Genomic DNA, 22,077 nt, shown 5'->3' with positions numbered 1-22,077 from the left:
GCACCAGCTCAGGTGGGAGGGCATACAGCCCAGTGGAAGTATCAGATGTGGGTGAGTTTACACCAGCCAGGAATAGCCCAGTGCTGGTCTGGCTCCTCCAGGCTGACACTGGATGCATGGCTCCGTCTCCCTACCTTGACCCGCACAGGGGTGCTGGTGCCCAGCCTGCCAGGGGCTGTGACACAGAGCAGCAAACGTGGTACCAAATGTCCCAAAATGCAAAACCCCTGTGGGTGACTTTGGCACGTCAGGATGATGAGGTTGGCCCCATGAGGACTCAGCCCCTGTCCTCCAGTTCCAGAGCTCTCCTGAGCCAGCAGACTCTTTCTTCCTTAAGAAACTATTTTAAAATTCCCAGAAAGGTCCAATCCCACTGCTCCCACACCAGCACAGGTGAAAAAGACTGCGGAATGCACTGCTTTTCAGCCATCTTTTCCTTCTTTCTTTACATCTGCGCCGAGTTCCTGGGTGTTGCACAAGAGGAAACCTCATCCCCACCCTGGACTGGCTGCAGCTTGCAGCATCCTTGTTTGTGTTGGGCTGGCGCTTTTTGCCTGTCTCTCTCTATTATCATCCTTCTTCCCAAGTAACAAGGCAAGTAGTTTTCTGCAGCTGAACAAGCTTTCTGTGCTGAGAAAGCAGGGACAATGGCTGTTAATGTTTAAGCGGTGCTGCACGCGGCCCTTTGCCTTTAGCATGAGCAGCCAAGCAGAAGCCTGGGATGCCAGGGTGTGAGAGGGAAGAAGCCGTGTCAAGCAGAGGGAGCCAGAGGGGTAGGGATGGAGCAACAACCTGCACCCATACCCTGCAACAGCCTTGTGGTTTTCCTGGGTCACCCTGCTGGTAGGGCATCATAAACCATACAGGAGAGGCTGAGCAGCCCCAGCCTGGCAGAGAAATTTAATTCTTGCATCTTTTTCGAGCCTTTCCTTCTTACTTACTCGGCGGTACCACAGCGGCCGATGGCTGCTCTCCCGGCCCTTGCCGAGGACAGAAATCGTTGCTGCCGTGCGGGGCGGCCCCTCCTTGCTCCTGTCCCCTCCCTCGGAGGAAGCTGGCTGCAGGGCAGAGCGGCTCCGGCACCCGGGAAGGAGGATCCCTGGGGACGGGCTGGGCACGTTGCCTCGCTGGCAGCTGTGCCCGTGCACAGCTCCGAGCCCTGTCTGCCCGGCTCCCGAATCGGTGGCTGCTCACACCCGCTCCGGTGCCCGTTCGCGTTCCCGGCCTGGGGGCTGTGCGGCTGCGGGAGGCACCGCTCCCGGCCCGCCTGTCCCGGGCGGCCCCGGCCCCGCACCGCTGCTCTGGGTAGCTGAGGACTCGTTGCGGGTCCAGAGCTGCCCGGATGGCCGGGCAGGACAGCGGGCGCCTCCATCCCTGCCCTCCATCCCCAGCGGCACGGCGGAGCCCGGGGGACCGGCCGGGGCGGGGCTGGGCGGGCTGCTCGCAGCGGGGCCGCGCCCGGGCAGGGCAGAGCCGGCGGGGGAGCGAGCCCGGCCCCAGCCCCGCGGCGGCCCCAGCCCCGTCCCCGTCCCGGGCGGGAGGGCTGTGCCGGCGGGCTGGCCCGGCCCGGCTCGGGGGAGGCTGCGGCCGCCGAGCGATCGCGGGGGCTCCGGGAGGAGCTGACGTCAGGCGGCCCCTTAAATAGCAGCGCAGCCGCCTCTGCCCCGGCACTTCCCGCGGAGGCGAGAGCCGGAGCCGCCGCCGTCCGAGCCACGAGCCGAGCCGAGCCGAGCCGAGCCGCGCCGCGCCCGCCGGGGATGGGAGCCGCGGCGGCGGGGCCGCGGGCGCGCAGGGGCCGGGGCGGCGGGCGCAGCCCCCCGGGGCGGCCCGGCCGCGCCGCCGCGTAGCCGCGGGACATGCCGGAGCGGCCGCGCGGGCTGCGGGGCGCCGCCGCTGCGGGGCCCCGGGGGCAGCGGCGCGCCCCGCCGAGCCGCGCCGGGCCGGGCCGCGCCATGCCCGGCGGCGCGGCCCCATGGAGCCATGGCGCATAGGGCGCCGAGCGGGCGGGCCCCGGCTGCGGCTCCGGCTCCGTCCCGGCGGCTGGCGCGGAGGGTCCTCGTCCTCTTCACGCTGTCGCTCTCCTGCTCCTACCTCTGCTACAGCCTCCTCTGCTGCTGCGGCGGCCCCGCCGCGCCCCGCGCCCGCTGCGCGCCCGCCCGCAGCGCCGCCGCCGCCAAGAAACTTCTGCAGAAGTCGCGGCCGTGCGGGCGGTCCCCCCCCGCCGAGCCCCCGGGCAGCGCCGCGCCCGCCCGCCGCCCGCGGGAGCCCCCCGCGCCGCCGGCCCGCAGCCCCCCGGGGCCGGCCCGCCCGGGCGCCAAGCGCCTGCCGCAGGCCATCGTGGTGGGCGTCAAGAAGGGCGGCACCCGCGCCGTGCTGGAGTTCATCCGGGTGCACCCCGACGTGCGCGCCCTGGGCACCGAGCCCCACTTCTTCGACAGGAACTACGACCGCGGGCTGGAGTGGTACAGGTGAGGGCGGCGCTGCCGGGCCGGCCCCCGCCCGCCCGGGCGACCCTGCGCGGCGGCCCGGCCCCGGCCGGTCCCCCCTGCCCTCTCCCCTCCCGGTGGCGGACGCGGGGTGCCGCGGCGGGTGCTGCCACGTCCCTCGGCGCCGGCATCGGCGGAGCCGGCGGGGCGGGAGCGGGGCGGGAGCGGGCGGGCCGGTCGGCACGGGCGGGCTCCGTTGTGCTGCCGGCGGAGCCTGTCGCCCGGCCGCACTCCGGGAGTTTTCCCTCCTCCTCCTGCGGCGCCGAGCGGGGCCGGGGCCGGGCTGGCTCCGGGCAGGGCAGCCGTGCCCCAGCCCTGCGCGGCTCGTCCCTCCCGGCTGTGGGAACATGGCTGCTGGATCCCAAGCCAGCGCTGCGGCTGCAACCGCCCGAGCCCCAGCCCTGCCGGGAACGGGGTCTGGAGCCGGGACGATAACAGGTTTCCCATCCTGTCTGAGGAAGCGTCCTGTCCCAGTTGCCTGCGTGAAGGGGCCTCCATGAATGACTAGCCCACGGGACGTCTACCCTCCCTGCGGCCCCACTCGGTGTGCCTCAGCATCCTTCTGCCGTCAGGTTTTATCTCTGGCTCTGAGAGGGGCAGCCCCTGTCCTCTGCCGTCTTGTCTCTCGGAACTCAGATAAGTGCGGGTCTATCTGAGATCTCTAATACTTTGCAGAGAACAGCGAGTGCGTCTCCAGCAGGAGATGGTGGCATTTTAATGTCAGTAAAGGCTTTTGTGAGGAGCTCGGGGGTGCTCAGGGAGAGGCAGTGAGTACTGCGTGTGAGCAAGTCACAGCGCCCGTGGGCTCATCCCCTGCCCGTGGCCCTGCACTCGGTGGTGCAGGCAGTTCACCCCCTTCTCCCCGCGGTGTCCGACCCAGTGTACCGGTGGTTGGTTGCTCTGCTGTTGTGGAGCGCTGCAGGTGCTCTGGGCTGCTGTCGGGCAGGGCCGTGGCACTTCTGCTGGGCATCAGCCTCAGGAGGCAGAGGAGGGCTCGGTCTGGCCCCCGGGCACCTACGAGCTCGCAACAGCGGAAAGGATGCCTGGCACGGTCAGTGCATCGGAGCATCATGGCAGGTTGTGGGAGGCAGCTCATGGGGCCACGCACTGAGCTCGCTTGCCCCTCTGTCGCAGCAGCAGTTTCCCAGCAGAGATGTCTCCTGTTCCAGAGCAGGGCAGTGCTCGTCAGCTGCCAGACGTGTTGGGAGGCACCGCTCACTCCCAGCTCTGCTGGGGTCCTGGTTTGTCTCCTTGCTGGGCAGGTGTGAGTTGTGCCTGTGGCGTGAGGGTGCTGGTGTCTGACTGTGAGCAGGTCAGAGCTGCTCTGAGCAGCACCTGCCTGCTGGGCACGGGGCTGGTGCTCCGGCCCCTGTAACTGGGGTTCATGCCTGGGGAGGCAGCTCAGGCACTGCACGGGGAGGGCTGTCTGCAGACACAGGCAGGTCTGCTGCCTTGTGTTGTACTTGGGTCACAGCGGACCTTGCAGCCAGGAATGTTTGGCTCCTTTTGCAGCAGTACTGGTGGCCAGTGACGGGAGAGCCAGGACAGGTGTGGATGAAGCTGGCTGAAGTTGTTTCCCACTCCTAAGCTGTCCTGCAGCATGCGGAGTTCCTCCTGCCCTTTAGAGAGCAGCTGCAGCAATGTCCTTCACCTGCTCTTGCTCTCAGCAGGTCTGTGTCATTCCCCCACCCTCCTCCCTGACATCAGACACTGCCACCCATCCTACATCACCTAAAAGCAAACAGCTGGGAGCAGCTCTGCAATACAGGTGTATAAGGACAGGAGCAGCAGTAGTCTGTCTAAAGGGCATCCAGAGTAGCAGGACAGGCGGTGGAGCAGCACATGGGTCCTGGGTGAGCCTGTCTCTCAGCGGGGAGCTGCGTGTGCTCAGCACCTGGCTGGGAAGCAGCCCCCCCAGTCCTGAGCTGGGGTCCCCCCGTGCAGTCCTTGGCCCTGTGAGCTCTCCAGGCTCTTGTGCTTCCCATGCATATGGTCGGTGTGGGGAGTCTGGGGCTGGGACCCTCACAGGCAGCGCAGGACCAAACCTCGTGGCACTGCTCCTGCAGAAGTGATCGTGGCTCCCTGCAGGAGGGCTGGGGCCACAGAGCCCAGCCAGGGCAGCACTTGCCAACACCTGTCTGAAGGAAGGGAAGGGGCTGCGCCCTGGGACATACCCCACCTGGGGTACGTAAGGGCACCCATGGGCACCTAGTGTGGTGCTGGTCCAGGAAGCCCTGTCCCCCTCCCACACACACTTCGGCATCGAGGGGCTGCAGCAGTGAGTACCGAGCAGCCGACCTCCTACCCTGAGCTGTGGTTCAGCCTGGGATCCTCCATGTGAAGGGACTCGCCTGTGACCACGAGGGATGCAGCCTGTGACAGTGAGTGGCAGTGGCGACGGGCAGCTGCCGAGCGAGGCAGGGGCAGCGATGGGAGCGCGGCCGGGTGAGCAGCGTGCTGCCCGGGACCTGGCTTTGCGTCTGGATCAATGGAGAGATCATGCCGGAGCAGTGGAGCCTCCAAATTAGTTCAGCTAAAACAATTAAATGACACTTCCCTGGTTTTATTACTTTTTTTTTTTTAACCTCACAAATGTGACAAAACTTAAGCACAGAGGCTGCTAATGTATAAAACGTGGAATTGATTTTTCTCCTTGCAAGTGGAGCAATTAAATGTGGAACAGGTCTAACCTGCAGCGTGATGAGCTCCTGTCGCTCTGCCAAGAGGCCACGGAGCAGGAGAGCACAGTCCTGCTGATGGCTGTGTCCTGGGGAAGGGCAGAGCTGCTGCCGTGAAGAGCTGGCTGTGAAGGGCTGCCCCACTGGGACCGCGGGGTGCCAGCCAGGGAGAGGTGATGCTGCTGTACTTGGGGAGCACCATGGCGTGGTGAGGTTTCTGCAGGTAGCCCAGAGTGCAGACCCCTTGGAAAGGCAAAGGTAAAAGGCTTCCCCCATCAGCAGAGACTTTGCTTGCAGGAGCCCCTGGCTGATGCGATAGCCGAGTGCCCAGTCTGGCCCTATCCTTCCCATTTCGTGCCTCGGTGGGGAGCCGAGCGGAGGGACCAAGTAAGTCTTTGATGCAGTTGAGAGCAGCGTGAGAGCTGAGCCTCTCTGATGCTCTGAAAACATCAGTTCCTGTTTTTTCCACATTTTCCCCTGCCCTGGAGTTGGTCTGACGTGGAGGTGGCAGAACCAGCGGGAAGGGACATCTCCTGATCCGCCTGTCCTTGCCATCTCCAAATGTCGTGCTTGCTCACAGCTGCTGTTTTCATGGTGCCTCCTGTCTTAGCTCCTGCCATTGCCCCGGGCAGCCTTGGCTCCCTCCGCTCTGGGAGACGGCACGCTGGGCAGAGCCAGCCCCCTCTGCTTTCCCCTGTGCCAGACCACCACCCAGGAGCTGCCTGCTCACCCACTTCAGACCAAAAACACCCGTGCCGTTTCCAATTCCCATCAGCCTCTCTAATCCACCTCATTAGCTACAGATACACTACAGGAAAGGTATTTTTAGCAAGATCTGTTTTAAGACAACTGAAACCAAACAGCCAGCTACTGGGGAATATCGATTCATTACCAATCCTGGACTAAGTGTTCAATAGAGAGCTTTTCCTGCTGCAGGTAGTGCGTGCCAATAACCTTCAATATTTTCCAGAACACACGGAAGACAGTGCCATTTCATTTGGAGTTAACTTTGAGTGGTAACTCTGTAATTACAGCATCTCGGGATGCACTTTTCCTCCCCTAGGATTCCTCAGTAACCCTGTCAGATGCTCCAGCGTTATCTTCACAGAGAGGGGCTTTTCCTAGGAGGTCTGGCTGGCGGCTGAGCCCAGCTCCTGCCCAGCAGGCTCTCCTGTGCCTCTGTCTGCAGGAGCTGAGCCAGGAGGTGGGTGCCGGCACAGGGGAGAGCCCCATCTGGTTCTGATGTGCATCCACCTGCCTGAGTCCTGTCGCAGGGACAGCACTTGGGCCAAGCCTGGGCTTCCCCACGTGCCGGTGTGACAGGTCCCTGGGGGCACCCACGCTGCCGGGGCTCTGCCCTGTGCCCCCTGCGCTGCATTTGGTTTCGGGATGCTCCTGGGGCCACAGCAGTACGAGGAGCACTGCTGGCCTCTGAGCAGTGGGCCCTGTGGCTGTGCTGGGGGAGCAGACCCTGCCAGCTGGGGAGCATTGCTGTGCCATCCCTGCGTCCCTGTGCCTGTGGGAGGGAGAGGAGGGAGCGGGCAAACCCGTCTCCTGCTCTCCGCCTTGCTAATTGCTCTCTGCTAATGGCCAGGTTGGCTCACACACAAATGTGAGCCCATTAGGCTTTGCCCAACAACGTGGACTGTTTTGTGGGCTTGACTGACAGTGCATTTTGCTAAAGTTAATTAGTAAGAAGAGAGGAAGGCAGCAAGCTTCAAGGATGCTTTGAAATTTCCTTGACTTCAGAGAGTGCCCTGGCTCTGAGGAATGGGTACGGAACATCCAGCAGAGACTTTTGTGTGAAGAGCTGCCCTGCAGGCAGCGTGTTCCCTGGTCACTGCCTTGCCTACGTCTGCCCACAGGCAGCGGTCCTGCCTTGCTCTCCTCTGGGTGGGCCCAGGTGCCGTGGAGACCCTCGCTCAGGCCTCGGGAGGGCTTCCCCTGCTGAGGTGCTGGGAGAAACACAGGGAGGTAAATACACACAGGGCGCTAAGCCTTCAATATTAATGATGCATGTTCTTGCTCTGTCTTCCATGACCTTGTTTGTAAACGCTGCAATTTGTTCTAACCTTCACTTCGGTAGCACGAAATCCAGCCCATAACCTGGCATGGCCGTGGGCATGGATGCTTCACGAAGCCGACAAGAGAAGGACACCAGTCCCTGGTGACCTTGGGTGTTGGGTGTCCCTCACGGGGGTCAGGCACTGTCTGCGGTATCTGCACGCAGTGTGTGCTCCAGGGACAGCTGGGATGTGCATGCTGCCTGCTGCCGCCAGGCTGGGAGCAGGGCCCAGAGCAGCCTCCCGGGGCAGACAGTACCCGAGACCCTCTGGCAGCACAGCAGCCACCCAGGCACGCGGCCAGCAGCACCCGGCGCTTTTGGGTGTCTGCAGCCCTGGATCCTCCGCATGATGACTGTGTCCCAGTTGTGTCCCCAGCAGCAGGCACGTTAGACATGGATGGAGTCACTCTTTCTCAGTGCTGGCGTGTGATGTGGGGTCTGGAGGACCCGCTGGTGGGTTGGTGTGGTTTGTTCTTGGTGCTGGCACGTTGTCCCATCCATTTGCACACTCCAGAGCACTGGAAGATCACCAAGTGGGCAACATATCTCTGACACTAGCCTTTAACTAGGGAATCACTGCAGCAGCTGGGGCATATTAGGTGATTTTTTAAAATTAATATTCATTTTTAAAGTTTTACCTATGGAAGGAGTTGCCTTGAAAATGAGAGAGAGGGAGACCCTAGCCTTTCTCCATGAGCCACAGGGCCTCACCCAGTAGCTGGGCTCACGCTGGTCTGGGGTGCGTGCACTCTGGTGCGCTGTCTGCCCCGACCCAGCAGTAGTGGCAGGGCTGGTGAGCTGGGCTCTGCGAGCACTGCACTGGGAAGCCCTCGCCTCCCACCGCCTCCCAGCTGCGGTCCCATCAGTGCTGGCCTTGGGCTTTGTTGGGCTCTCAGTCGGTGCTGGACGGTTATTTAGGAAGAGGGGAGTTACATGACGGTTTGTGTGCCTGAAGGGTGTCAGCAGCATGCCCTTTGGAAAAGATTTTGTTGACTTAAAGGACACCGCAAATCTCTGGAGCATTTAAATGATTAAAAATGAATCAGCAACAAAGTTAATTACTGTGTTCACACTGCTTTTATGCATTGAAATGTCCCTCATTAGCTGTCTGTGAGCACTGGTATAAATTCTTTGAACATAAACATTTATTAAAGGCAGCCGATCCATCATTAAATCTGAGGCTGCATTAGCGGGGGCGATGGCAGCAGGGATGTAGGGCTGGGCTAGCCACTGCCTGGGCCACGGTCCCTTGGGGTGGTGTTTCCTCGGGGCGGACGTGGTGCATCTCTCAAACCGTGCGGGCTGGGAGGACGCAGCGAGTCCATCCCGCTCAGCATTGCAGGAGCCCTGCTCCCGGGGCCAGCCCTCTCCCGGACTCCGTTATTGTAGTGCTGCCAGCCTTAGCGGGTCAGGGGAGGGGATGTGGCAGCGGCACCAGGGGGACCCAGGCTGGGGGATTCCTGTTTGCCCCATAAACTCCTCGCAGGATTCTTTCACTGCGAAGCACCAGCTGTGCTGCTCTCGGCCGGGGTGTCCTGTGTCCTAGACATCTGCTGCAATGTCACTCAGCTGGGGAGAGTTTTTTGTCTTCCTCACACCTCAGTTTCTCGCATGGTTGACCCAGTTTTGCTTAAACTTCCGTGTAGCTTTGCTTGAGCTTTTGGCTACTGATGTATTCACAGTCCTGCTGAGCCCAGCAGGGCTGGGCCACCAGCTGAGAGCTGGTAGTGGCTGTCAGCTGTGTGCACCCGCAGCACAGCACAGCGTGGCATGGCATGGCATGGCATGGCACAGCCCCCATGGCAGCGGGCTGGGAGCTCAGGGCCAGGCTCCTGCTGCAGTGCTGACTCCTTTGCAGCAGCTGGGCTCGCTCCGCCATTGCCAGTGGGATTCTGTCTGTGCCTTCCCCTGCTCCTGCCAGGGCAGTCCGGCAGGCAGCCCTCCCACACAGCTCCAGTCGAGGGGGCGAGGGGCAGGCTGTGGCGTGGGGAGGGGACCTGCCACCAGGTCAAGGTGGAGTGGTCCCACGGGACCATCCTGATGCCAGTCTGCGCTCTTGGAAGAGTTTCTGTGCTCGTCTCTGCCACGTTGAGCTGCAGCTGGAGACACGCTTGCAGCCTACCGTTTTCCCAGCTCTCCGGTGCCACATGGAGCAGTGACCCTCGTCGCTGCCCCACCACCATTAAGCCCCAGCCAGTCCAGCCCCACCGAGAGGGCGGCGAGCAGGTGCTTGCTTGTGCTGGAGGATTTTGGCTCCCAGCCTGGTGGGCTCCCCTCTCCCTGCCTGCACACAGGCAGTGTTCCCAGATGCAGCCAGTGAGCCTGCGACATCAGCTGGAAGAGGGAAAGCGCACAACATCACAAGAGGCAGCACTTGGGTTTTTTGCCAAATTAAACAGTTTGTTTTTATGCCAATGAGTGGATGGAGTCCAGGATTACGCACACGTCAGTCTCTAGCCTCCGAGGAGAGCCCAGGATGTGCCTGCCACGTCCTTGCACGCAGCAAGCTGCAGCAGGCAAATATTTACCCGGGAGCTGCCCTGCTCTCCTCTGCGCTCTGCAAGCTGGATGGAGGGGCTGGTGCTGTAACGGGATTATCGGACGGGCACTCTTCCCACGCACGCTTATCTGCAATATCTCAATCGTCTGATGAATTTTTGTACAAATTCCTCCCTGGGAGAGTGTTTCACGCATGTTCGACATCAAAGCAGCACAGCCAGCGAGGGAGCACATGTTTCTTTAATGTGGGAGTGTTGTAGGGGCCGCAGGGTGCGCAAAGGCAGATTATAAGAAAATTAATAATTCAGGTCTAGGAAAGGTGCTGGTGAAAAGTTAACTCCTTCAGGGCGAGGTGCTGCCTTTGCACTGGCACAGCCGCAGCTGGGGCCAGGCTCTCTGCTGCTGCCGCCCCCGAGCTGTGGGGCCATGGGGGCTGCCCAGGGATGTGCCAGCTCCCAGGCACCGTGGGGCAAAGTGACGCTGGTTCAGCCACATCAGGGGACAGCAGCTCTCCTGGGGCCATGCCAGCGACTGGATGTACCTGACATGTGTCCCCTCTCCAGTAACGTGGGCAAATGCAACCTCTAAATCTGCCGGTTGGAAAGGAGCGTAAATGTCCATGTCAAATGGCACTAAACGGCTTTAAGAACTGAGTAACTATAATGAAAACAATCTCTAATTCAAGAGGAATTAATGCTGTCTCTCCAGCCAGAGTAATGCATTGAGCAGGGGATTTGGCTGGTGCCAGCGATGCCCGCTGCTCCCCCCAGGTATGCCCAGCAGGACCTGCTGCGTGGGAGCCCCCAGCCCCAGGGGAGCGTTTGTAGGGGCACCGTTGAGTACACGTGCCTGCAGCCCCCAACTGATGGACTGTCCTGGGGGGAGCTGTGATGCCCCTGATAATTAAATGCCTCTGTTGGTCAGAGCTTCAGCCTTCTTAACAAGAGCAATGAAAAGCAAATGAAGTGAAAAGCCTGTGGCTGCTGAACGGCATCTGTGGGGAACGAGGGGTGAGCTGCATCCCAGCATTACTGCTGGGAAGAGCTTCCGACACCTTCCACTGAGGCATGTCCCTCCTCGGAGGGGACCCGTCTCGTGCATCCCTGGAGCGATGCTCCACAGGCCAAGGCTGTGTCTCTGGTCTTGCAGCTGTGGGTGGGTGTGGGCAGCAGCGCAGGCAGCAGCTCTGATCTGGGCAGGGAGCCCGGGCTGGGGCAAAGCACAGCACCCTCTGCAAAGAGCAGCAGGGCTGGGCCGGTGCTGGGCATATTCATGACCCTCCCTTGTGGTTTTTCTCTCCCAGGCAGTCGGAGGGAGCCGGGTGCAGGGGAGGGACAGGCTGCTCTGCTCTCCAGCCCACAGCATTGCTGCAAGGACAGAGTGGAGTTTGCTCCACTACGATGTCCCTAATGATTTCTGTGCAGAGCTGCCCCAGTATTCACGCAGCATCAGCATTTTTGACCTCCGTTTCTGCTGCATCGCAGATTCCCATCACCAGGATACAGTGCGGATGGCTTGTGCAGAAAGCCTTGGTGTTTCTCCAGCCTGACCATGCTGATGGGGAGGGCACTGGTGTGACACCAGTGTGGGCAGCGCTGTCACGCTGCAGGGAACTGGAGGGGCCTTGGAGGGGAGGGCTGGGGCTGAGGGAAACAGCCTCATGCTGCCCTCCCAGACCACCAAAACCACCCCCGCCCCTCCCACGGCAGAGGCACCCCCCCCAGCTCCACCATCACAGGGGAACCCGTTATCTAGTGGGGTCGTGTGGGCAGCCGCGCCATCCCCCTCCCAGCAGCACCGTCCTCATCCCTGGTGCAGGAGGAGGCAGTCGCTGATCATCCCTCGGCACCCAGCAGCTCTCCCAAGAACGACAGCTTTGGTGTCTCCTCTCTGCTCCACACGAGTGCTCCAGCCATCCCTCCGCACCGATGTCGCTGGTACGTCACCGTGCTGGTGTCAGCTCTGGCACCGCCTGGCAGCAGCTCGTGCAGCATGTGCCAGGGGCTGGTGCTGAGGCTGGCTGGGGATCTTCAGCAAAGTCGCAGGCACCCAGGACAGATCCCCGAAGCAACAGGAGCGGCTCCTGCCTGAGCCCTGGCTGTGTGGCACCGAGAGCCGGCTACCGAGAGCTTTGACACCTAAACACACGAGCCTTGGGCTTAAAACTATGTGACATGCTATTTGTATGCAAATAACTCTGTGAATGCAGAAGTCCAAAAATATCATTTTAAAGTCAGCTGTAATTAAGTTTGCAGTGCATTCCCCCGCTCTTGCAGCCCTGGGGATCCCACCGTTAACATAAAGATGAATGCCTGGGTGACATTTCTCCCCCTTGCATGGTTTCACTGGTGATTTATTTATCTATTCGGGTTGTGTTTTGTTGTCTCAGCAGTCTCTGTTGTTCAGGAGCAGCAAACACTGGGAGTCCATTTATAAAAAAACAACTCTAGTCTCATTTCAGTAATTTACTATGCAGAGATTTTGTGTTTTTCATAATGGATTAGAACCTGTAATTTCATTTTTTGAATACATGGACCTAATAGCTCAGGTAATGAAAGTCTAACAAGCCTGAAGATGAGCCATTAATGAAACAGCAGGTTTATGATTCTCCACCAATATATTGTAATAGTGAATCACTTAAAAAGCTGTCCCGTGCTGATTTATGATGAAACTTGTTTGTGATACAGAGATACAGCTGTGGTGCGTGCCGCTAAATTAGCATTTCCTGACAGTCATTAAACAATGGGAATCGTAATCGGGATTTACGGGGTTTGAAGCAGAGCAGTGGGAGAGGCCAATTAAGCCACATCCGTGCTCAGGTACCTCTGTAAAACAGCCCTGTTAATTTATGCTAATGAACTAGTTCGTTCTCTTTCAAATGAGGAAACTGGTTAAGAGCGTGTGAGCGTGTGCGGGCTGGCTGCCCCAGGATGGGCAGCCCCTGTACCCTCACACAGCCCCCATCTCCCCGCCGAGGGGGCAGCAGGGTGGCAGCTCTGGGGCCACATGTGGCCTGGGGACCCTGTCCCTGTGCCAGCACCTGGGGGAGTGAGGATGGCCTTGGCCATCATCTCCTGTAGCTCTTCGACAGCCTGGCACAGACCTCTGGGCACGTCTCTTTAGTATCTCTCCACAGGTCTCTTCCAGCTGCTCATCCGGTCCCCCTGGACCATGGTCTCTACTTGTCCCCACGTCACCTTCACAGGGAGTGTCCTGGGTCCACTGGGGACCCACTGCCCTTGGCGCATGCTGCTGCCCCCTGCAATGCCCTGGGTCTTCCATCATGGTCTCCTTGTCATGCAGGATGTTGTGGGCTGCTGTCGTATCTCCTCCCAGTTAGGTCTTTCATGGGGTTTCTCGCTGCAGAGCAAGCCCCAAAGCTGGTGGCTGTGGACCGTGCTTTAGAGACCCTGCAATGACTTCTAGTTTCGGTCACTGGACTGATGCAGCTCTCAGAAACACCAGTGTTGCAGCATGCCAGCAAGGCAGCATGGCCGTGGCAGTTGTGCAGGGTTTATCCCATGAATAAATCAGTGCCTCGCTCTCTCCAGCTGAATTGCTGCAGCCAGGGTTGCTGATGTTTGCTTTCCCTGACTGCTTCTGTCCCGAGGCCTCGCTGGGCTACTCAGACATCCATAGCTCCAAGTCTATCAAAGTGACTGTTGTACCAGCTCCTCCCCAGCCTCCTTCCCTGAATCCCCTTGCAGGGGTGAACACCCGCTGCGGTGCCCAGCTGGGGCAGACCCTGTCTGGGGGATGTGCATTGTGGGGGAACGGGGGGCTCACAAGGAGTCCCACGAGCTGAGTTAACACCGTGCCTGCTCACGCAGCGGCTGCTGCCAGTGCCATGGGGCTGCCAGGGTGTGGACGCGGCTGGAGGGCGGCAGCCTCGCTGCCCAGTCCCCCTCGCCGCAACATGCTTACTGTGCACCAAAGCATCTCCCTGGGTCCGTGAGGGGAGCAAGCCAGCTGAGCTCGCCCTTTCCTCTTGGAAGAGCCGTCCTGTGTCCCCGGTAAGGTGCAGCAGGAGGTGACAGACCTGGGGACACCCCTGCTGCTCCCTGGGGTCCCTGTGGCCAGGCTGCCCATGGGCTCTCTGGCAGCCAGTGTGCTGCTCTGTACTGGGCATGCGTGGGCGCCTCGTGTTGAACATATAGGCTCTGTTTTAAAATGAACACTCCTGGAGGCACTTTTCACAATTCCCCATACAGCTCTCCCCAGGCAGCTCCTGACCGTGCCTCTCAGCCTGTGTTCTGCTGCACAGCTGAATCCAAACCAACCAGTTTATGAACACAAGCCACCAACTTGCACCACAAAGTGGGAAAAGTGGCAGATGCTTCTGAGTAATGAGCATAATTGCAATAGAAGGTGCCCTTCCACCCTGCGCTTCTCCCCGAGGGGCTGGGGCAGGAGGGCAGCAGCCCCAGGGCAGGCACCCGGCTCGCCGTGGCACTGCTGCTGGAAGGGCTCCTGTGTGCCCAGAGCTGCCGTGGTGGCAGCACGCTTCCCAGCATGGGTGCTGGTGCCAGTTGGTACCCACGGGGCGCTGGCCTTGTCCTGGCTGCCGGCGCTCCCTGCCCACTCCAGCCAGGTGCTCCCTGCCCACTCCCTGCCCATTCCCTGCCTGCTCCAGCCAGGGGACCTGCGGCACCATGAATCTGGCTGAGATGGATTTGATAGTTTACTCTAGTAATACAAGACCAATTTATAAATCTTTCCATCCCATTAGTTTTTATTTGATTCAGATGTTCACATGTCAAAGCAAATGATTTAATTAGTGCTAAGCTGGGCTGCAGGGATGCTACATTTTCCCCCAGTCTGGTGCTCCCTCCCTAGCCTTGCAGCCCAGCTCCCTGCACCAGAAACAGCTGGGTGTGTGCAGGACCCCATCTCGGAGCCACTGGGCCTGACCAAGTCCCCAGCAGGGTGGGTGATACCCTCATGGGCACAAGCCCCATGTCCCTGGGCAGCCCCTTGCTCCCAGGTCCCACCAGAGGAGCAGCACAGCGCCCAGGGATGCAGCCATCACTTCCCACAGCTTCTCGTGGTGGTGGCATCACACAGCCCCCACGCTCCTGCATCCCGGCCCAGCAGCCCTTGCCCTCACTGGGCACAAGGGTTGCGTGCAGGCAGCACTGATTTCCCGCCTGCCTCCAGGATGAGGGCAGAAGGATGAGGGGACTGTGCTCCTGGTGGGTGCTGGAGGCCAGCACCCTGGCTCCTGGGCTGGCACCCTCCTCTGCCACAGGCACAGTGCTCGCTGCGGTGCCGGCAGCACGGGGAGCATGGGAGCCAGAGTGCACCGTGATGTGATCAGGGAGGAGAGACGCCACGTAATTGAAGTAATTCCAGAAGGAGCTGCTGTAATTTCTGTTGCAAATGAGAACTGATGTAGGAATGGGGGGTGAAAGGCTGAGCACAGGCTCCAGCAGAGACTGTCTGCTGGGTAATGCATCCGTGCTAGCAAGCAGGGTGGGTGACAGGACCCGCTCCCCTTCCTGGCGGCAGACTGAGCTCCAGTGCTTTCCTTACATTGATAATGACTTTACCAACGATGGGGACGGAGCAGCCTGGGCTGCCTTGCAGCTCTGGGGTCCCCGGCAGTCTGGCTGTGCCCTTGCCCTCCATCCTGCCTGGCTTTGCCCTCCTGGGAGCCGAGCTTCTCTGCCTGCTGCTGTGCCAGCAGGGCTGCCGGTGCCCCATCCTTTGCGCTGGGGTCCCTTGGGGCTGGGATGGACCCGGGAGATGGTCATGGCCAGGGGCCCTCTGCAGCGCTGCAAGAGGGAGCTGCACCTGCCTGGTCCTGCCTTGTCCTGCCGGGAGGGGACACCACACCAGCCCCACACTGCAGACACCACTTCCCAGTGCCACGCCTCATGGCTCCTTTCTCACCATCACCCTCTGCTTCGCTTGCAGGAGCCTGATGCCACGAACGCTTGACAGCCAGATCACAGTGGAGAAGACCCCCAGCTACTTCGTCACCAAGGAGGCACCACGGCGGATCTTCAACATGTCCCGGGACACAAAGCTGATCGTAGTGGTGAGGAACCCGGTCACCCGGGCCATCTCGGACTACACACAGACGCTTTCTAAGAAGCCGGACATCCCCACTTTCGAGGGACTGTCCTTCCGCAACCGCAGCCTGGGGCTGGTGGACACATCCTGGAATGCCATCCGCATTGGGATGTATGCCGTGCACCTGGAGAGCTGGCTTCAGTATTTCCCCCTCTCCCAGATCCACTTTGTTAGCGGGGAGAAGCTGATCACGGACCCAGCCGGGGAGATGGGCAAAGTCCAGGACTTCCTGGGCATCAAACGGGTTATCACGGACAAGCACTTCTACTTCAACAAGACAAAAGGTTTTCCTTGCCTGAAGAAGTCAGAGAGCAGTGGCTTGCCTCGCTGCCTGGGCAAGTCCAAAGGCAGGACTCACGTGCAGATAGACCCCGAGGTGATCGAGCAGCTTCGGGACTTTTATAGACCTTATAATATCAAATTCTATGAAACAGTCGGGCAGGACTTCAGGTGGGAATAAGCGTCTGGGAGCAGAGCCGTGGTGACGTGAGGCTGCAGTCTTCCATGAAGGGGGCCCAGAGGGGCTGGCACCAGGACCCCCCCGGCCAGCCCGTCCTGCCCAGAATCTGTGAGCAGAGGCAGGCAAGGGGCTTTCCCGACCCTCGGGAGGCTGGGATGCTCCAGTGCAAGCCGAGACAGGGGAAGACACAGAGTCCTGCCGCAGCCACGAGGGATGAGTGCCTGGCAGGCACTGGTCATCGCGGCAGGTCAGTGGTGCTGTGGCTCGCTCCGTGGGGTCCCATTTGCTTTTACTGCCATGCGGTCCCTGGGGCCACGGTGATGGCCCTGTCTTGCAGCCCATTTGCAGGCTGCGCCCAGGCACATCCTTCCTCTGTGTCTCAAAGCAAACCGGTGCTCCCGGACACCCTCTGACTGCGAGCAGCGGCCGTGGGGCTGTCCCTGCAGGGCCACATCCCGCCACAGTGCTGGGGTGGGCAGAGCTCTGGATGCTCTGCTTTGCCTTTCATCACTTAAGCACAGCGTGTAACCATGAGGACAGTGAGATGTATCTGCTTGAAAAAGAAGTCTATGAAAAATGTTGTACCAATATTTTGTCCTGTGAATAAAGCACAGAATCCTGCTGTTACGGGTACTTTAGTGGCACTAGTTTCCTTGTTCAGCATGTGATCCCTTTGTGTAAATAAAAGCGGCTACCACTGGTCCGTATGCATGGGCTTTTCTTAGGGCAAGGCTGGGCAGCCCCGTGCTGCACCGCTGCCCGTGCAGTGCTGCCGAGGGCCATGCAAAGCCCCACTGCAGCCACGGGTCAGGCGAGGTGGCAGGCATGGGGCTTGGGGCAGGACAGCCTGGCATGGCGAGGAGGGGACCTGTGGCACAGCCCTTCACAGAGGTAGCGGCACCGCTCAGGAGTGGCAGAGGACCCCAGGGTTAATGCTGCCTCCTGCCAGGGGCCAGGGGCGGACGCTGCATTAGACGTAAGCAGCAGTAATTTATGGTTGAACTTAATGGGCTGTTCTACAGGAGCCCACAATTACACTGAAATGTCAAGTGCTGCACACTTTGCTAGATGGCTCCCCCAGCCTGTGCACACCTCCCGTTGCATTAGTCATGGTTGTCCTTTGATTTACCTCCCCAGTGGCTGCAGCCGGCCCCGGTGGAGGTGCTGCACCATGGGCAGGCTCTGCAGGCAGCCCCTCCTGCCTTGCCTCAGCTGCACGAAGCACAGCAGCAGATGCAGCACCTGCAGCCAGGCACTGGGGATGTGCTGCAAGGTGCACGTGCCCTGGGCAGCTCCTACACCGTCTCACCGAGCCACAACAGGACCGTGCCAGCCGGGAGCTGGGAGCTGCCGTAGCTTCTCCAAGCAGGGCTGGAGCAGAGCCCCCCATCCCTCCCTGATGCACCCCAGCGCTGCTCCCTGCGGGCGCACCCTCAGCACCAGCCCAGCCACTGGTCCCCAAACCCAGCCAATCTCTGCAACACTGCAGTGTCTGGCAGCGTGTAGGTGGGCGCCCCTCACCCCAGCCAGGTCAGCCCCATCGCTGCCCCTCCTGCAAGCATCTCTCCCCACACCTCGCTGAGCTGATCCCGGGACCAGCCGCCCTCTGACTGCTGGCACGTTCGGGGACGGGGAATTCTCCCAGCTCAGCATTCTGCCTGGAGCTGAGATTGATGGGCTGCATCCTCGGGTGCTCGGAGCCGGGTGCAGCATCACTGTGCTCCTGGCTCAGTGCTGCTGTGCTCCCAGCTCAGCACATGGCGAGCAGCCGGGGGAGTCGGGGACCCAGTCAGCTCCCACAGGGCTCGGCCACGGGGATGAGCTGCTGATCACCATGCTGGCACGGCCAGGCAGCGTGGGGTCCCAGCCTGCCAGGGGAGTGCCTGCTCTGTGGATGCACACACGTAGCTCCATCCCATCCTGCAGCAATCCATCTTACAAACCTGTGAGCAGGCCCTGTAATGAGCACCACTGTTCATGAATATCAATAACGGCTCTTGTTGGAGTGGTGTTATTTGCCTTTCCGAGTGCTGGACTGTTTGAATCATCTATTGATTTTCGTAGTAAATCTCAGGCATTTCTGTCAAAGGTTGCAATTTACCACTAGCATCTAAATCTCAGCCCAAGCCTTCAGCCTCTCCCCCATGCCTGTACAAACAAGTGTCGGTGCCGTTCTGCAGCCAGGCTGTCCCCAGGGCAGGGAGCAGCCCAGGAGCGGCAGGACGGGCTGGGAGGCTCCCACCGCATTTGCCAGCGCAGCGTGGGTGCCATGGCAGGGCCAGTGCTTCAGGCACTGATGGCTGTTAGGTCCCCATGTGCTCGGTGGCAGAACAGCCCAGGGTATGACAGGCCAGTGACAAAACCCCCTTCCCAGGCCCCCTCCACCCGCTGCCAGCATGGAGCTGGGCACAGCAAGGGCGATTCCTGGCCAGCCCCGCTCAGACTCATCCTCCGGTCGCAGCGGGGCCACAGGAAAAGTGCCTGGGTAGAGCGGCAAAGGGGGGGGTGTCCTCCCAGGGTGGCCGTGATCCAGCAGGGCATGGTGTCACCCCGTGGTGTGGTGGACACAGGCACCCCCAGAGCTGGTGAGTCACAGAGGCAGGCTTATGGACACATTTCACTCTGAAACCTGTGCTTTCTGCTGGGGCTGCACAAGGCAAACGCAGAATGGAGGGATCAGCCTGAGCCCAGCCTGAGCAGCCGCTTGGCTCCAGGCACCTTGGGGACATGCTGGTGCAGGGTCTGTGACAAATGCCCAGGAAAGGGCACACGTCTGGGCAGGACCAGGGGTTCAGTTTGGGACAAGGCTGCTTCCCCTGCCTCGCACTCCAGTGTCCCTGCATGCACCACAGGCTTCCCTGGAGAGGGGTCAGCTGTGGGGCTGCTGGAGACCCCAGGCAATTTGTCGATGTGTCTGGAGCCCCATGCCAGCAGGACCAGGGCACAGGTGACTGTGGGGAGCCACGGCCCCAGACACCCTCTGTCCTCTGGCACAGGGCTGGGGGATGCTTTGGAGTGATGCACAGTGGCCGTGTGGGGATGCAATACAACCACGGACCAGTTTAAGAGGCCTTACTGGAAGTGATTACTGTCCGGCAAGCTCTAATAGGAAAAAATTGGAGGTAATTAATGGACATCTAATAGAGCCCTATCTGCACTCCAATTTTGGAGCAGCAGCCACAGGAGCTGTGGGGGGACGCAGCAGTGGGGGGACGCAGCTGTGAGGGTACCCAGAGCCAGCTGTGGGCAGGCAGAGGGAGAGTAGGGGATTAACAGCTGTCTACAGGAAGATGGAATGTTTTCTTGTATGATTTTTCCTTTAAAGAAGAAAAACATTCACAGCGAGACTCACAAATCCCAGCCTCGCAGTAGAAAAGCCATTTCCAATCCACTCCAAGGAGGCAGAAGGTGCCGGGTTAGATTGATCCCCCTGACAATACTGTATTAGTGGGAAATTAGAGCTGGAGCCTGAGGAAACCACCGCAATATCAAACAATTACTTTACATTTGTCCTTACAAATGGAAGGAGCAGAAATGTGCTTAAATCAAGTATTAGGTTTCCAAAGGGTAAGCAAATGAGGGCTCAGAAAGGGCTGTACTGAAAATGCTTATCACATTAGGAGTTCTTAAAACGCAGCTTAAAAAGCCTCGGAGTAGACTATCTGCATTCTGAAGAGGTGGGGGTGGGGTTTGGTAAGGATGTGGAGCGATGCTGGTTTGGTGACGCTGACGCCAAGCACAGGGGCTGCCAGAGGCAGCTGCCCCGCTTGGCCAGCCTGGGTCCTCCCCACTGTGAATGCCCCCAGCGTGGGGGACGTGGCGGGCCAGAGCCCCTGCTCCAGCCACAAGAGCCAGCTCAGGGGCCCAGGGCCCCCAAAACGCCTCTTGCTGGCTCCTACAAGCCACACACCATCCCTGCCTTGCTGCCTCAGCCTCCCCGCAGGCAGGGGCTGTGCAGCCCCTGGGTGGGCAGTGGCGCCAGGGGAGCAGCCCAGGCAGAGCCGTCAGGCAGGGCTGTGGTGCTGCCCTCGCTCACAGAACAGTCACTCACAACCACACTGCAAAGAAGCAACACATCTGCTGAGCAGGGGTCCCGCGCCAGCCACCGCTCCCCGAGCACAGAGGCTCTCGGTGACCACCATAATGCATCACTGGCCTCCTCTACTGAGAGCTCCGAAATGTCAGTAGGTCCCACCAGATGCAACGATGCGATTTCAAGTAGACCGGCTTAGCTGGACTAATCCCCTCCCAGTGGCTAAATCTGCTCAGGGCTTTGGCTTCGCGAGTGCTGTGAGATCTGGCCAAGGCACGCAGGGCTGTGGTCAGGGGGGAGAGCCGTTGAGTGCAAGGGCGGGACTGGCTCAAGGTCCAGCCATGGTGTGTTTGGCAACACCTAAACCAGAGGATGGTTTCCAGCTGCCCAGGGAGGGGTCTTTGGTGCAGCCTCCCCAGCCAGGCAGGGATTAGCAGTGGTGCTCAGCATGCAGGGATTGCCACCATCACCTGTGGGGAGAAGGAGGGTCCTAGTGCAGGGCCGTGCATGCATCCCCGGAGGAGCAGGGATGCCAAGGGATGTGTGTTGGGGTCTTCCATCGCAGCCGTCAGTGACTGTTTGTGTCCACTCACAAAACGCTCCGTATGGCCCTGGGCAGGAGTGAGACCCACAGTGCAATCACAGGGAATTGGCTTTGTGAGGTGTGTCCTGCGTTATCCAGCTGCCGCCCCAAACGGCTCCTACACCATTAAACAGCTGTAACAGTCAGGAGGAAAACGCTTTCTTAAGTGCTAACTTTATAAGCCAGCACATAAATTGTAACAACCGCTGTATAATTTTTACTGGGCTGGAAAGTATGCGACTTAAAGCAACTATTTCTTCGTAAAGGGTGATGGAGAGCCTTGCTAGAGCATACTGCAAAGCCTTGATGAAAGTGTCCAAAGACAGGAGGAAAAGGGGACCTTTTGCTGACCTGATTAACATGCGTGCCAAGTTCAATGTGTTGAACCCAGCTCGCCCGTGGATGAGGGCTGGGCTGCAGTAACAAGATGCCAGAACTGGAGCTGAGCACGCAGGAACACAGCGCTGCCCTGCAGCCACCATGCTGGCAAAGGGGCTTGAGCTATGCATCACCTGCATGAACCCCCCGTGAGCCGTGGGCAGAATGTGGTGCAGAGGGACCATCCCAAACCCAAAGCTCTCCCTCCCGGGGGAAAGCCCCAGCCTGCACATCTGGCAGGAGCACTTGGCATGCCTGGGAAGCTGTCGTGGGTTGCACACCACAGCTTGCATGCGGCGAGCAAACCCCTCACACGCTTGCTCCTCCTGTGGGCACAGGCAAGGCACCTGAGGAGCTGCAGCCACCGGGTGCTGTGGGATATGGAGACTGGGCTCCACACCCAGACAGCAGTGGGACCCCAAAACTGGGAGTGGCAGAGGGGCTCTGGTGTGGCCAGGGACCCCGGGATTTCTGATTGCCCTCCCCAGCAGAGTCACAGCGGAGCATGAGGGGGCTGCATACCAGCTGTGCCCACACAAAGCAAGCCTGCAGCCGCCATGGGGTGACCCACGAGATTCACACTCCACCAGCGAAGCCAGTAGCACAGGCACAGGGTGCTGGCTATGCCAGGAGGTGCCAAGAGACAGCTGCCGCCGATCGGCAGGAGGCTGCATGTGACCGTGCAAAGCTGTCCCTGGTGCAGCACATCCTGCGGCCCCGGCTGCCCCAGTGGCATGGCCACAGCCATTGCATGCACCATGTTTTGATCAGTTCACTCAGGCTTGAGCCCTGGAGACTAGCTGTTTAATATTTATCAGCT

General features: G+C 60.0%; 2 protein-coding genes and 1 long non-coding RNA gene across 4 annotated transcripts in view; 2 read left to right on the top strand and 1 right to left on the bottom strand.

Annotated features, from left to right (window-relative positions):
- Positions 1-1,980: 1,980 nt before the first annotated feature.
- On the top strand, positions 1,981-16,970 carry HS3ST2 (heparan sulfate-glucosamine 3-sulfotransferase 2). The gene is made up of 2 exons (XM_087734380.1): positions 1,981-2,468; positions 15,645-16,970. The coding sequence occupies exons 1-2, from the start codon at positions 1,981-1,983 to the stop codon at positions 16,261-16,263; spliced, it is 1,107 nt and encodes a 368-aa protein (XP_087590506.1). The 3' UTR covers positions 16,264-16,970.
- On the top strand, positions 2,677-7,230 carry LOC148052064 (uncharacterized). Of its 2 annotated transcripts, XR_015699237.1 has the most exons (4): positions 2,677-3,058; positions 3,162-3,537; positions 3,624-3,748; positions 3,999-7,230. It is a non-coding gene; the product is annotated as an uncharacterized LOC148052064 (long non-coding RNA). The 2 variants fall into 2 exon arrangements; XR_015699236.1 differs by having other exon boundaries at positions 3,624-7,230.
- Positions 16,744-22,077, bottom strand: part of USP31 (ubiquitin specific peptidase 31) — a 71,693-nt gene continuing 66,359 nt past the window's right edge. The window contains exon 18 of the transcript XR_015699234.1: positions 16,744-16,860. The gene's annotated coding sequence lies outside the window, so the exon portion shown is untranslated. The remainder of the gene's footprint in view (positions 16,861-22,077) is intronic.

This window comes from Nipponia nippon, unplaced genomic scaffold, assembly GCF_047370975.1.
Source record: "Nipponia nippon isolate SJK-2023a ecotype South Korea unplaced genomic scaffold, ASM4737097v1 scaffold_5, whole genome shotgun sequence".
In the NCBI taxonomy this organism is placed as follows: domain Eukaryota; kingdom Metazoa; phylum Chordata; class Aves; order Pelecaniformes; family Threskiornithidae; genus Nipponia; species Nipponia nippon.
This window is presented reverse-complemented; position numbering and strand designations above follow the sequence as displayed.

Bases quoted from the DNA above. Each gene is read 5' to 3' on its own strand.
- HS3ST2 (XM_087734380.1), top strand. From the start codon at position 1,981: ATGGCGCATAGGGCGCCGAGCGGGCGGGCCCCGGCTGCGGCTCCGGCT. The intron at 2,469-15,644 runs GTGAGGGCGGCG...CTTCGCTTGCAG, and splicing joins CGCGGGCTGGAGTGGTACAG to GAGCCTGATGCCACGAACGC.